At 51.9% G+C, this 16491-nt stretch overlaps 1 protein-coding gene across 1 annotated transcript in view; it reads right to left on the reverse strand.

Moving 5' to 3' along the window:
* The window catches only part of tinagl1 (tubulointerstitial nephritis antigen-like 1), a 281010-nt gene that overhangs the window by 159169 nt on the left and 105350 nt on the right, over positions 1-16491 (reverse strand). The window contains exons 3-5 of the mRNA XM_072503177.1: positions 8149-8238; positions 5234-5348; positions 2469-2592 (exon numbers count right to left, since the gene is read on the reverse strand). Coding sequence (XP_072359278.1) covers positions 2469-2592; positions 5234-5348; positions 8149-8238 — 329 coding nt within the window. The remainder of the gene's footprint in view (positions 1-2468; positions 2593-5233; positions 5349-8148; positions 8239-16491) is intronic.

Genomic DNA, 16491 nt, shown 5'->3' on the forward strand with positions numbered 1-16491 from the left:
TATACCCCACACCCCTCACTGTAACTCTCTGATATACCCCACACGCCTCACGGTAACTCTCTGCTGTACCCCACACCCCTCACTGTGACACTCTGATATACACCATGCCCCTCACTGTAACACTCTGATATACCCTAAACCCCTCACTGTAACTCTCTGATATACCCCATGCCCCTCACTGTAACACTCTGATATACACCACACCCCTCAGTCTGACACCCTGATGTACCCCATACCCCTCGTTGTAACACTCTGATATACTCCTCACCCCTCACTGTAGCACTCTGATATACCCCACTCCCCTCACTGTGACACTCTGATATACCCCACACCCCTCACTGTAACACTCTGATACACCCCACACCCCTCACTGTGACACTCTGATATACCCCACACCCCTCACTGTAACAGTCTGATATACCCCACACCCCTCACTGTAACACTCTGATATTCCCCACACCCCTCACTGTAACACTCTGATATACCCCATACCCCTCACTGTAACACTCTGATATACCCCACACCCCTCACTGTAACACTCTGATATACCCCACACCCCTCACTGTAACACTCTGATATACCCCAAACCCCTCACTGTAACACTCTGATATACCCCACACCCCTCACTGTAACACTCTGATATACCCCACACCCCTCACTGTAACACTCTGATATATCCCACACCCCTCACTGTAACACTCTGATATACCCCACACCCCTCACTGTAACACTCTGATATACCCCACACCCCTCACTGTAACACTCTGATATACCCCACACCCCTCACTGTAACACTCTGATATACCCCACACCCCTCACTGTGGCACTCTGATATACCCCACACCCCTCATTGTAACACTCTGATATACCCCACACCCCTACCCCACACCCCACACTGTAACACTGTGATAAACCCCATACCCCTCACTGTGACACTCTGATATACCCCTCACCCCTCATCGTAACTCTCTGATATACCGCACACCCCTCACTGTAACACTCTGATATGCCCCACACCCCTCACTGTAACTCTCTGATATACCCCAAATCCTGCACTGTAACACTCTGATATACCCCACACCCCTCACTGTAACACTCTGATATACCCCACACCCCTCACTGTAACACTCTGATATACCCCACACCCCTCATCGGAACTCTCTCATATACCCCACACCCCTCACTGTAACACTCTGATACACCCCACACCCCTCACTGTGACACTCTGATATACCCCACACCCCTCACTGTAACACTCTGATATACCCCACACCCCTCACTGTAACACTCTGATATACCCCACACCCCTCACTGTAACACTCTGATATACCCCATACCCCTCACTGTAACACTCTGATATACCCCACACCCCTCACTGTAACACTCTGATATACACCACACCCCTCAGTCTGACACCCTGATGTACCCCATACCCCTCGTTGTAACACTCTGATATACTCCTCACCCCTCACTGTAGCACTCTGATATACCCCACTCCCCTCACTGTGACACTCTGATATACCCCACACCCCTCACTGTAACACTCTGATACACCCCACACCCCTCACTGTGACACTCTGATATACCCCACACCCCTCACTGTAACACTCTGATATACCCCACACCCCTCACTGTAACACTCTGATATTCCCCACACCCCTCACTGTAACACTCTGATATACCCCATACCCCTCACTGTAACACTCTGATATACCCCACACCCCTCACTGTAACACTCTGATATACCCCACACCCCTCACTGTAACACTCTGATATACCCCAAACCCCTCACTGTAACACTCTGATATACCCCACACCCCTCACTGTAACACTCTGATATACCCCACACCCCTCACTGTAACACTCTGATATATCCCACACCCCTCACTGTAACACTCTGATATACCCCACACCCCTCACTGTAACACTCTGATATACCCCACACCCCTCACTGTGGCACTCTGATATACCCCACACCCCTCATTGTAACACTCTGATATACCCCACACCCCTCACTGTAACACACTGATATACCCCATACCCCTCACTGCGACACTCTGATATACCCCACACCCCTCACTGTAACACTCTGATATACCCCATACCCCTCACTGTAACACTCTGATATACCCCACACCCCTCACTGTAACACTCTGATATACCCCACACCCCTCACTGTAACACTCTGATATACCCCAAACCCCTCACTGTAACACTCTGATATACCCCACACCCCTCACTGTAACACTCTGATATACCCCACACCCCTCACTGTAACACTCTGATATACCCCACACCTCTCACTGTAACACTCTGATATACCCCACACCCCTCACTGTAACACTCTGATATACCCCACACCCCTCACTGTAACACTCTGATATACCCCACACCCCTCACTGTAACACTCTGATATACCCCACACCCCTCACTGTGGCACTCTGATAGTCTCCCTCAGTTGCTCTTACCTGCTGTGGAAAAGGCCCATGATGCTGCACAGTTACCCTGGTCCATGGGCTCATGGATCATTCCTGGCCATTTCTCTTCCGCGTTGAAGTATCTGGGAAGAAGATCATTGCTGTCCATGTTCATCTGAAACATGATGGAAACTCACTTTAAACGAAGGGCTTGTAGGAATAGAGCTCGTGACACACCTGATTCACAAGAATTAGAAAGATCACAATTAGCACAGAGAGGAGGTCGGACTCCGTCCATGTGTTGTAGGTACATCCACTGTGCTGTTAGGGAGGGTGTTTCAGGATTTTGATCCAGCGACAGTGAAGGAACAGTGATATATTTCCAAGTCAGGGTGATGAGTGATTTGGAGGGGAACCGCCAGGTGGTGAGGTTCCCCGGTATGTGCTGCCCTTGTCCTTCTAGGTGGCAGTGGTCATGGTTTTGAAAGGTGCTGCCTCAGGAGCCTTGGTGAGTTCCTACAATGCATCTTGTCGATGTTACATACAGCTGCTACTGTTCATCAGTGATGGAGGGAGTGAATGTTGAGGGTGATGTATGGGGGTGGGGCGGTGCGATTGGGGGTTGTGTGGGCAAAGAAGTGGGATGTTTTGCCCTGGATGATGTCAAGCTTCTTGGAGCTGCACTCATCCAGGCAAGTGGGGAAAGTTTGGGCAGGAAAGAAAGAGAATATTACAGTGATGGAGAAATAGAATGCCCATGAGGTGTCAAGATAAACACAGCACATATAAGCCAGTCAGTTCAACCTGGGTATTGGAAAAGCTGTTCAAAATGATGATCCAGGACAAAATTAACAGTCACTTGGACAAATTAGGAATAATTAACAAACACGTTATTTAAGGAAAATTGTCTTATACAGACACGATTGAGTTTTTTGAAAATGTAGCAGAGGACTGATGAGGGTAATGCTGTTGATGTGGTGCACATGGACTTCCGAAAGGCACAAGAACTCAAGAAGTAGGAGGAGGAGTAAAACACACGACCTGTGGAATCTGCTCTGCCATTCATGATGACCATGACCGAACTCCACTTCACTCTTATTCCTCATAATCCCTCAATTCCCTGAGACCACAAAAATCTGCCTATCCCAGCCTCAAACATATTTGATGATGGAGCGTCCACAACCCTCTGGGGCAGAGAAATCCAAAGATTCGCAACCCTTTGATTGAAGTAATGTCTCCTCTTTTCAGCCTAAACGTTCCCTTGTCCTGAGACCGTGACCCCGTGTTTTAGATTCTCCGACCCATGGAGTGTACCCCAGGTTTCAATGAGATAATCTCTCATTCTTCTGGACCCGAGAATATAAACCCAATTCACTCAGCCTCTCATCAAAGGACAACCCCCTTATCCCAGGGACCAATCCAGTTAATCTTTGCTGTACCGTCCCCAATTGGAATATATCCTTTCTTAAATACGGAGACCGAAACTGCACAAGTATTCCAGATGCGGTCTCACCAAAATCCTGTACATTTGTAATAAGGGCGGCACGGTGGCACAGTGGTTAGCACTGCTGTCTCGGGACCCGGGTTCAATTCTGGCCTTGGGTCACTGACTGTGCAGTTTGCACTTTCTCCCCGTGTCTGCGTGGGTTTCCTCCGGGTGCTCTGGTTTCTTCCCACAGTCCAAAGATGCGCAGGTTAGGTGGATTGGCCATGATAAATTGCCCTTAGTGTCCAGCGATGGTTAGGCTGTGGGGTTACCAGGGCGGGGTGAATAAAGGAGTGGTCATGGGTAGAGTGCTCGTCCAAACGGTTGGTGCAGACTCGATGGGTTGAATGGTCTTGTTCTGCACTGTAGGGATTCTATGATTCTTATATCCCAATCCCCTTGCAATGAAGGCCAGTGTGCCATTACCCTTTCTGATTTCTTGGTGTATCTGCATGCTAACTTTCTGCGTCCCTTCTCGGAGCACATTCAAAGTCTTTGAACATCAACACTTTGAAGTCACTTTGCAAAAATATTCTGCTTTTCTAGCCTTACAATGAAAGTGGATACATCACACTTCTCACATTGTACTACATCTGCCATCTTGTTGCTCCCTCACGTATCCAGTTGCTATGTCTTAGTAGCCTCTCAGTGTCCTCCTCACAGCCTACCTCCCCACCTAGCTTTGTGTCATCAGCAAACTTAGATACATTACTCCCTGGCTCTTCATGTAAGTCGTTGAGGTAATCAGCTGAGGTCCCAGCATTGATCCTATAGCTCTCCACTATTCACTGCCTCATTTATTCCTACTCCCTGCTTTCTACCCATTAACAGATCCTCTCCCCATGCTGATGTTCAGAGTGGGGAATTCAGCGATGAGGATGCCATTGAATGTCAAAGGAGATGGGTGGATTCTCTCTCATTGCAGATGGTCATTGCCTGGCACTTGTGTGGTGGAAATGTTGCTCACCACTTATCAACCCGAGCCTGGATATTGTCTAGGTTTTGCTGCTTATGGACAGGGACAGCTTCAGTATCTGATGGGCCATGAATGGTGCTGAACAGTGTGCAGTCATCAGTGAACATCCCCATTTCTGATCTTATGTTGGAAGGAAGGCCATTGATGAAGCAGCTGAAGATGGTTGGGCCTAGGACACAACTCCCTGGAACAGTTTTTCTTTACCTACTTTATCGAACCGTGCTATAATATTGTACATTTCTATTAAATCACCTTTCAATCACCTTTACTCCAGTGAAGGAGAACATATCCAGCATTTTAAAACTTCCAATCTGTATACACCATTACTCTAGGCATCACAATAAGTGGGCTTACATTCAGTTCATTCATGTTCAACACTGTAGTTGAGGGTCGTCTGGTCCCCAGTCTGTAACGGATTCCTTCGTCCAGAGTCAATCCCCAGAACTGGCTGTAGTTTGAAGCCCTCCATCTGCCAGGGAAAATAATAAAGGTGAGATGAGGCTTAGAGCATGAGCCTCACTGAGATAAGCAGGTCTGACCATTCCACATGCTCAGTGATTGCGAGGAACGTGCGTGGGAGCTATGCCTACTGTACAGCACTGACTCTCTGCCCTGACACCTTACTATTGTTAGTATCCTGGGAGCTCAGAATAGCTGGACATCCCCATAAGAGTAGGAAATGGCCATGATTAGAAGTAACTTTCAGATTTAAAACTGGCAATATCAGATAAGCTGTCTATTACTGATCCCATCCCAGGTGATATTCAATAGGCTCATAGGGAGGGGAAGGTGGGGGCAAGGGGAAGGAGAGAAGGAGGAGGGAGTGGAAGGAGAGATGGGGGAAAGAGAGATGTTGGGGAGGGGATGGTGGGGACAGGCGAAGGTGGGGACAGAGAGAAGGAGAGAAGGTGGGGGGGAAGGTGGGGATGAATTGTCGAGGGGGGCGGTGAGGATAGGGCTGGGGTGTGAACCGTGACAGAGCGCAAACTCCACACAGACGGTCACCTGAGGCTGGAATTGAACCCGGGTCTCTGGCGCTATGAGGCAACCATGCTAACCACTGTGCCACCGTGCTGTCCCCAGACAGAATAGAGGCAGAAGGATTAGGAGTAGGCCATTTGGCCCCTCGCGCCTGCTCTGCCATTCAATAAGATCATGGCTGATCAACCCAAATTCCTGCCTGTCTCCCAGAACCTTTGATCCCCTTGTTGATTAAAAATCTGTCTAACTCAGCCTTGAAGATATTAAATAAACCAGCCTCCACTGCTGTCTGGGAGGAGAATTCCACAAACTAAAGACCCTCCAGAGAAAAAACGCCTCCTTAGCTTAACCTTAATTGGAGATGATTAATTTCTAAACTGTGTCCCACAAAAGGAAACATCCTCTCAGCGTCCACCCTGTCAAGTTACCTCAGGATCTTAAAAGTTTCAGTCTGATCACCCGTCATTCTTCTAAACTCCAATGAGTATAGGCCCAATCTACTCAACCATTCCTCATTAGACAAACCCTTCATTCCAGGAATCAATCAACCTCTCGAAACAACTTATAATGCAATTATATCCTTTCTTAACTAAGGAGACCAAAACTGTACACATTACTCCAGATGTGGTCACACCCTATTCCCTGTACAGCTGCAGTAAAATGTCCTTATTTTTATATTCCATTGTCTTCTAATCACCTGCTGTACCTGCAGACTAACATTTTGCAATTCATCTACCAAGACACCCAGATCCCTCTGTACCGCAGAGTTCTGCAATCTCACTCTATTTAAATAATTTGCTGCTTTTCTATTCTTCCTGCCAAAGTGCACAAGTTCCCAATTTTCCACATAGTCATAGAATTTACAGTGCAGAAGGAGGCCATTCGGCCCATCGAGTCTGCACCAGCTCTTGGAAAGAGCACCCTACCCAAGGTCAACACCTCCACCCTATCCCCATAACCCAGTAACCCCACCCAACACTAAGGGCAATTTTGGACACTAAGGGCAATTTATCATGGCCAATCCACCTAACCTGCACATCTTTGGACTGTGGGAGGAAACCGGAGCACCCGGAGGAAACCCACGCAGACACGGGGAGGATGTGCCGACTTCGCACAGACAGTGACCCAAGCCGGAATCGAACCTAGGACCCTGGAGCTGTGAAGCAATTGTGCTATCCACAATGCTACCGTGCTGCCCCATTTCTGATATTATGTTTAATGTTATCACATTAAACACCATCTGTCAAATTTTTGCTCATTCCCTTAACCTATCTAAATCCTGTAGACTCATTAAGTCCTCTTGAAAGCTTGCCCTCGGTCTTTGTGTCATCAGCAAATTTAGCTGGCATACTTTCAGTCCCTTCATCCAAGTCAGGGTTAGAGATTTTGAATAGTTGAGACCCCGGCACTGATCCCTGTGGCACTCCATCAGTAATAACTTATCAACCCGGAAACAACCCATTAATCCCTACTCTCCGCGTCTGTTAGCTAACCAATCCTCCATCCATGTTAATATATTACCCCCTACACCATGAGCTCTTATTTTATGTGGGAACCTTTGATGTGACACTTGTCAAATCCGTTTTAGAAATCCAAGTACACCACATCCACAGATTCCCCTTTATCCATGTTACTTCTTATTTCACAAAGAATTAGTCAATCTCTTTTTCCCTTTCACTAAAGCACGCTGCCTCTTCCTGATTGTATTATAATTTTCTAATCTGCACTTAGGTGGGGGAATTGGTTGTCATCAACTATGGAGCTGGGGGAACAATTACCCTATTACTGGAGGCCTCCAGCTCGACAATTTAGACCACATGGAAACTGGTTTCCCTAAATGCAGCCAGTCCGATTCCAGTTAAGTTCAGGGCAGTGCAATGCATACAGAGCCCTAATAGGTCATGTACTCCTGTCTCTTTACCAATATGGCAGGTGGCTTGTAATGAACACCTTTCTGCTACATTGGAAGCTTATGTGCTGTTTAAAAAAAACAGGCACTGCATCTTCACATATTTCATAAAATGTTTGAGTAACCAGACACAGAAGCATGAGTGCACATACACAACAGTGATACTATCACAGCACGCACAGATGATCAACAGTGTCACAGCACATGTGTGTGTCAGTCCAGCTGTTACAGCACATACATGTGAATAACATGGTTACAGCATACACAAGTGTAAGTAATATTGTTATCGTATAGGTGAATGCGCGTGATATTGTTTCATAACAAGTGTGTGAATTACAAGGTCAAACCCACATCTTTGTTGTTGAAGAACGACACTTACCCATAATTCCCTTGATTGATGTTTTGGATCATTTCCTGATTGATAAGACACACATGCTGCTCGCAATCCCATTGGCTGTTGCGGCAAGTGCTGAAAAATCACAGACACAGTTAAAAAGAACATTATACATCTCGAAACAGGGTCAGAAAGCTCAACAGAAATATTGCCTTTAAAATCAGTGGAATGGGAGAGTACCTTTCAAAAATCTTCAATCACCAGGAATTACATCGGTGATCCCTTACTCTGAGATTATGGCCTCTGGTCCTAGACTCTCCCAAAAGAGGAAACATCCTCTCAGTATCTACCCTGTCAAGCCCCTGAGAATCCTCTCTGTCTGAATAAGGTGGCTTCTCATTCTTCTAAACTCCAATGAGTACAGGTGCAACCTTCTGAACCTCTCCTCATACGAAAATCCCTCCAAACCCAGGGTCGACCTAGTGAACCTTCTTTGGACTGCCTCCAATGGCAGTATATCTTTCCTTAGATAAGGGGAACAAAACTGTTCACAGTATTCCAGGTGTGGTCTAACTAGTGCCTTGTATCATATAGCAAGACTTCCCTATTTTGATACTCCATTCCCTTTGAAATAAAGGTCAATATTCCATTTGCTTCCCAATTACCTTCTGAACTTACGTGCTAGCTCTTTGTGATTTATGCCCGAGGAACCCCAAATCCCTCTGAGCTGCAGCTTTCTGCAGCCTTTCTCCATTTAAGTAATATTCAGCTCCTTTATTCTTCATACAAATGTGTATATCTTCACATTTTCCTACATTACATCTACCAAGTTTTGCCCACTCGCCTAATCTGTGTCCATTCTTCTATAGACTCTTCGTGTCATCCTCACCACTTGACTTCCCAACATATTCTGGTGTCATCTACAAACTTTGCAATTGTACATTCACTTCCCTCATCCAAGTCATTAATATATATTGTCGATAATTGTGGCCCCAGCGCTGATCCCTCTGGCACTTCACTAGTTACAGGTCGCCATCCTGAAAATGCCCCTCTGATCCCAACTCTCTGTCTTGGCCCCTCGAGCCTGCCAAGCCTCTATCAATGCTACCCCCAGCACCAAGTGCTCTTATTGTATTAAGCAGCCTTTTATGCGGTACCTTATCGAACACTATTTGGAAGCCCAAGTGTATTACATCTACTGGTTCCCCTTTTTCTACCCTGTTCTTAGCCACCTCAAAGAATTTTAATAAATTTGTCCGGCATGATTTCCACTTCATGAAGCCATGCTGACTCTGCTTCATTATATTCTGTATTTCTAAATGATTTGCTGTTACATTCTTTATAATGGACTCTCCTACTCGCTGAGGTCGTCCATGAAGGCCCCACCTTCTCAACTTTGCCCCTTGCCTGAGGTGTTGTGACCTTCAGGTTAAATCACCACCAGTCATTTCTCTCTCAAAAGGGGAGATCAGCCTATGGTCCTCGGGGACTATGGCGACTTTCAATTTTGATGGAGACCAACATTTTCTCGATGACAGATGTTAAGCTAACTGGCCTACAGTTACCTATTTTTTGTCTCCCTCTTTTTTTCAATAATTAAGACTAATAAGTGACATGTGGCCATGTAGTAATGAGGCCTTTATGCAAATTCCAAGACTGAATCCCAAACTCTCTGGAACTTGTAAATGATCCTGACTGAGTGAGGTGAATCTGCTTTCTCTGAAGCTCATCTACACCATACAGATTGCATTCCGACAGACTCTCTGCAGCTCCATTGCTAAGGCAGCAACAGTCATAGCTCAAAATCCTTCTTCCTAAAGCTCACAACCGCAGCGATGTTACAGTCAATCACCAGTATACTGTGTTTGCTCAGAATGATTATATGCCACTCAGATCTTGGAAGAAATCTTCCATGGAACACACCCCTTTCCGATTGTACAGAGTCCCAGTGGGTCAAACCCTTCCCATTCATAGATATCCCTACATTGCGGAAGTACAGCACGGTGGCTCGGTGGTTAACACTGCTGCATCACAATGCCAGGACCCGGGTGCGATTCAGACCTTGGACGACTGACTGCGTGGAGTTTGCATGTTCTCTCCGTGTCTGCGTGACATCCCCTTTGCACTGTAGGGGATTGTATGATTCTAAGGAGGCCATTCAGCCCATTGAGTCTGCACTGACCCTGCAAAAGAATACCCTACCGAAGCCCATGCTCCCAGCCCATCCCCATAGCCTCACCTAACCTTTTGGCCACTAAGGGCAATTTAACATCGCCAATCCACCTAACGTGTGCATATTTGGACTGTGGGAGGAAACCGGAGCACCTGGAGGAAACCCAAACAGACACCGGAAGAAAGTGCAAACTCCACACAGTCACCCGAGACTGGAATTGAACCCGGGACTCTGGAGCTGTGAGGCAACAGTGCTAAACACTGTGCCACCGTGCCGCCCATCTCCAGGGATTGATGCAGAGTGTTGGAATGTGTTGATGGGGAGGGCTAGAGAAGTATTTTTGGATGGAGAGCAGGGGGTCATCCTAAAGGAGTGTTAAACAGAGTCAACTGTTACATGGGCCATTTACCAAATGAAGCCCTTCATACCCGGGTGAGACATGGCCGGCAGCAGGAACCTCTGCTCCCAATGCTGGCAATAGGATTCCCCATTGAATCCATCCCACTCCCCCAGGAAACCGGCGACAGGGGATCAGCTGTCGGCCGGTCAGGAAGATTCCGTTGACGAAAATGGCTGGAATATCCCCCCATTAACTATGTTGCTTCCAAGATTCTTCCCAAATTGGACAAACATTGTAGGTAATACCCGTGTCTCCTCCATGCAGCCAGCATCAAAAAATCCCAATGTAATTCCTATGTTAAAGTCCCACTCTGACGGACGAATGGGCCACACTCCCAGTTCCTGCAGTTACCCACAATCAGTGGTGTGTTTAAGCCTCAGGGCCCAGGCCTCAGATTAATCATTATAGTGTGTTCGCTGGGCTCAAATTATTCTGCAAAATATACTGAACTTCGAAATGGTGGGTTCATTGCACAATTGTTAACCTCCCTTCCTCTGAACCAGAACCTTAGGGTTCAGATTCGAATCTCACTCTGATGATCCCTGATGACCCTGATGGTCAAGGAAGGTGTGTTCATAACATGGCCAAAAAGATTGCTTATCAACATGAAAACCCTTCCAATAGACCTATGGTAGGCGGTAAGAGTGGAAAGGTTCCCGGTTAGCTATGCTCAATACAGAGTGTTGTCCCTCAAGCTGCATCCTCTGATTTCAGGCTAGCAACCTGTTAAGGAAAAAGAATCTACGGAAATAGGCGTAAGCATGTCTGCTTCAAGTGCCACGAGTCGCGGGATCTTCAAAGTCCCCAAACTTCTAAACAGAAAACAGGACCTATTTTTACATCTGCCACAGGACCTCTGGCACAGCTAATCAGATTGGCCCTCCTGGTATCTGCAGTTTCCAATATGGCTGGAGAGCAGAAACAGTTTAAGTTTCCTTCTCTCTGCTCTAAGGCCATTGAGACCAAATGCAGTGTCAATGGAATACACGCCTCAGAGTTAGAGCACTGGGATCTGACTCTAGAGACTGAAGACCACGGATGGCCCAACGCCGGCGTCAAAAACGGCGCGAACCAGTCTGTCGTCGGGTCAACTGGAATGTCAGAAAACCTCTGACCTGGAAGGGGCTAGCAGCAGCGTGACGCCAATCGCGACACCGTCACTGACGTGCGCGCCGTCATTGATGCTGCGCGGCGTCACAGCACAAAAGACGCCCCCGCCAGAGACCCGTCAAAATGGCCGCCCGCCGTGCAGCGCTGAGGTTCCAGGAGTGGGACATCGAGGTGCTCCTGGACACAGTGGAGCAGAGGAGGGAGGCCCTGTACCCCGGACACGGCCGCAGGGTCGCACCACAACTCAGCCGGCGCCAGTGGAGGGAGGTGGCAGAGGCCGTCAGCGCCGTGGCCGTAACAGCTAAGACAGGCATCCAGTGCCACAAGAAGGTCAATGACCTAGTCAGGGCAGCCAGGGTGAGACCCCCCACATTCCCCCCTCCCCCCCCCACAATGGGCTGCACCCACCCATGCAGGCTGCATTGGCAGGATGGGGTGTTAACCTATTCCAACAGACACACAACCGCTGGTCTGCATGTGTATGCCTGCCTGCCACTCTCATCCCTGCCACCCCCCCCCCCCCCCCCCCAAACCCCTGCAGGAGAAGCGCGCTCATAACAACCGGGAACGGGAACGTGAGAGGACCGGAGGGGGTCCACCTGAATTGCGCCCCCTCACCATTCATGAAGAGAGGGCCCTGGACCTTGCAGGCAGACCCGAGGACTGGGAGGTTGCGGATGTAGAGGTCAGGGGCGCACCACCAAGTGAGACCCCCCACTGCCTGCCCACCCTGCCCCCTTCCCCCACCTCCCCTTCCCCCCTTCCCCCATTCCCCATCCTTGTCTGCATGTCTAACCATGCATGCTGTATTGTTTATTGCAGGACCAAACGTTCACCCGGCCCTGCAGATGGCGACCGCCTCCAGGACATGCCAGGACGCCCATGAGACAGGGATAGACGCGGCCCGTCAGGTGGACGCCGCCCCCACCCAGTGCCAGGACACCCACGAGCCAGGGATAGACCTGGAGCGTCAGGCGTACACCGCCCCCATCTCGTGCCAGTGCGGCAACGCTGGTGGTCCACACCCAGCGACGAGGAGGTCAGCCACAGCAACAGGCCCCCGTCCCAGTCAACTCGGGACACTGACACACATGACACAAGCACACAGGAGACCCACATACAGAGCACACACACCCAGAGCACACCCACCCAGGGCACACCCACCCAGGGCACACCCACCCAGGGCACACCCACCCAGGGCACAACCCACCCAGGGCACAACCCACCCAGGGCACAACCCACCCAGGGCACAACACACCCAGGACACACCCACCCAGGGCACACCCACCCGGGACACAACCCACCCAGGGCACAACCCACCCAGGGCACAACCCACCCAGGGCACAACACACCCAGGGCACAACACACCCAGGACACACCCACCCAGGACACAACCCACCCAGGACACAACCCACCCAGGGCACAACACACCCAGGGCACAACACACCCAGGGCACAACCCACCCAGGGCACAACACACCCAGGACACACCCACCCGGGACACAACCCACCCAGGGCACAACACACCCAGGGCACAACACACCCAGGGCACACCCACCCAGGGCACACCCACCCAGGGCACAACCCACCCAGGGCACAACACACCCAGGGCACACCCACCCAGGGCACACCCACCCAGGGCACAACCCACCCAGGGCACAACCCACCCAGGGCACAACCCACCCAGGGCACAACACACCCAGGACACACCCACCCGGGACACAACCCACCCAGGGCACAACACACCCAGGGCACAACCCACCCAGGACACAACCCACCCAGGACACAACCCACCCAGGACACAACCCACCCAGGACACTCACACACAGAATACCCACACACAGGACACAATACCCCAGGACACCCACACACAGGGGTCAGATGGACAGGAAACACCACTCCACGGGACCCCAGATTTCCGGTTGGATGAGGAGCAAGACATTACGCCACTGCTATCTCCTACACCCTCCACCATCGCAGAGACACTCACCTCGGTTGGGCACTTTAGTGATGAGGCGTCTGGTACACTCACTGGTGCGCACAACTCATCAGTCCCGGTACAGCAGTGGAGGTAGGAGCAGCAGAGGGGCCGGGCGGTCGGAGGGTAGCCCGCGCAGGAAACCATCTGTCGCCCAGACGGGTCACGGGTTCCTGGAGTTACCACACCCACCCATAGACCCGATGCAGTCACGGACCAGGGATGAAGGAAGAGGGTGACGGGCGGCTTGCGGCGGCTGCAGACGCAGGTGGAGGAGTCCACCTGCATCCAGGAGCTGGGAGTGATGCCGGTCATGCGTGCCACCCAGGCCGAAACCACACTGGTGGCATCCGCAGTGGAGGCAATGGGTGCGACGGTGTCAGACATGGGGAGCAGTATGCAAGACCTGGGACTTTCCGTGCAGGCGGCGCCTGTGGCCCAGGACATGGCTGCCCTCTGACAGGAAGCCATGAGCCAGAGCCAGCGGCAGATCCCAGAGGCGCTCAACGCCTTGACCCTGTCTCAGCAGCCATGGCCCAGCCTCTGCAGGCAGTGGCCCAGTCTCAGCAGGCCATCGCTGAGGGCATCGGCGCCATTGCCCAGGTGCTGGCCGGCGTCGCCCAGATACAGACAGGGTGGCCAATTCCCTGAGCTCCATGGCTGCAATGGACCCGCTTCCACTGGCGACTGTGTGAGCCCTGCCCGTCGTGCCACAGGTGGATGTGCAATGGAGGGGCGGTATGCATGCGGGTGACATGAGGGTGGTTGGTGGTGGGTTGGTGAGGGGAGGGTGGTTGGTAGTGGGTGGGGTGAGGTAAGGGTGCTTGGTGGTGGTGGGGTGAGGGTGGTTGGTGGTGGGTGGGGTGAGGGTGGTTGGTGGTGGGAACTGTCTGCGATGGCGTACAGGGCGTCCGTCACTGCACGGATGCACCGGTGCAGCGATGCCTGCGAGATGCCGGACAGGTCCCCACTGGGCGACTGGAACGACCCCGTGGCACAGAAGTTCCGGGCCACCGTAATCTTGACAGCCACTGGGAGAGGGTGTCCTTCCCCAGCGCCACGCGGTGCGAGGTGTACCATCAGTTGGCAGATATGGGCGACGGTTTCCCGGCTCATCCCGAGTCGCCTCCTTCATGCCCGGTCCATGAGGTCCTGGAACGACGTGCAGCGCCGGTGCACACAGGGCCTCATCGGCATCTCCGTCGCCGTGGCACCACCAGCTCCTCGTCCTGTCGTGCGGGCGGTCCTCCAGCTTGGGCGGCTGCCACCTGCCTCTCTGCGGCTCGCTCCTCTGCGGCAGCCTCCACCGCCTCCCTGGCACGCTCCTGCTCCAGCCCCCCCAGGGCAACATGTAGAAGGGCGGCTCCCGCCACAGCAGCCAACACCGCCGGGTGATGCCCAAACATTACGGTCTGCAGGGGGTGGGGATAGACGACATATCATCATTGTACATACCCCCGTCCGCAGCCAGGTGCCATGGGCTGCATGGTTGCGGCTCTTGCCACCTATCACCTGGCCAGGCAATGCCCCCCTCTCCGGCACTCACCCTCCCCGGCACTCACCCTCCCCAGCCCCCCCTCTCCCCGGCACTCACCCTCCCCGGCACTCACCCTCCCCGGCACTCACCCTCCCCGGCACTCACCCTCCCCGGCACTCACCCTCCCCAGCCCCCCCTCTCCCCGGTACTCACCCTCCCCGGCACTCACCCTCCCCGGCACTCACCCTCCCCGGCACTCACCCTCCCCGGCACTCAATCTCCCCGGCACTCAATCTCCCCGGCACTCACCCTCCCCGGCACTCACCCTCCCCGGCACTCAATCTCCCCGGCACTCACCCTCCCCGGCACTCACCCTCCCCGGCACTCACCCTCCCCGGCACTCAATCTCCCCGGCACTCAATCTCCCCGGCACTCACCCTCCCCAGCACTCAACCTCCCCATTACTCACACTCCCCGCACTTACCCGCCCCCCCCGCCTGCTCCCTCCCCGAGCACTCACCCTCCCCAGGCCCCCCTCCCCGGCACTCACCCGTGTGAAGTAATGGGTTAAGAGACATTGCAATTAGTTGTCTCATTTATGTTAACTATCCATTAATTGACACTGATAAGTAAAGGGGCTTCAGGTGGCCTCTGTCAGGTGATGTATAGTTAGAGTTTTGTGCAAAGGCTGTTGGAATGAAATAAATGTGTTTGTGAAAAAGGAGCAGAACTTTAGACTCTTCATATCACAGCAACTTCCCCCCCCCCCCACCCCCTCCACCCCGGCACTCACCCTCCCCAGCACTCGCCCTCCCCCGCACTCACCCTCCACCCCCCGGCACCCCTCTTCCCCGCCCTCCCTCCCCTCCCCGGCACTCACCCCCCACCCCCGGCACTGACCAAGATCACCAGCACGCACCCTCCACCGGCACCCGTGATCCTCCCCCACCTACGGCCGTGCCGTCACTTCTCCGGCGGCCGCCCCGCGCCGACCCCTATCTCTGCGCTGGCCGACGTCAGCCACCATGACTGGATGACGCCATTATAAAGGTTGTTTGATTTGCCCATCCGGCCCAGAGAATTGGAGCAGCCCTGGGGCCCATAGCGTTGCGCCGGTCCTCGCTATTCTGTGAGGCGCACGGCACGATTCCCGTCAGCGAGAATTTTTGGCTGCCGGAGAATATTGCGGGTAGTGTCGGAGCGGCGGGGCATGATTCACGCAGCCCCACTGCGATTCTCTGATCCAGCGGG

Source organism: Scyliorhinus torazame, chromosome 1 (genome assembly GCF_047496885.1).
Source record: "Scyliorhinus torazame isolate Kashiwa2021f chromosome 1, sScyTor2.1, whole genome shotgun sequence".
Taxonomy (NCBI): domain Eukaryota; kingdom Metazoa; phylum Chordata; class Chondrichthyes; order Carcharhiniformes; family Scyliorhinidae; genus Scyliorhinus; species Scyliorhinus torazame.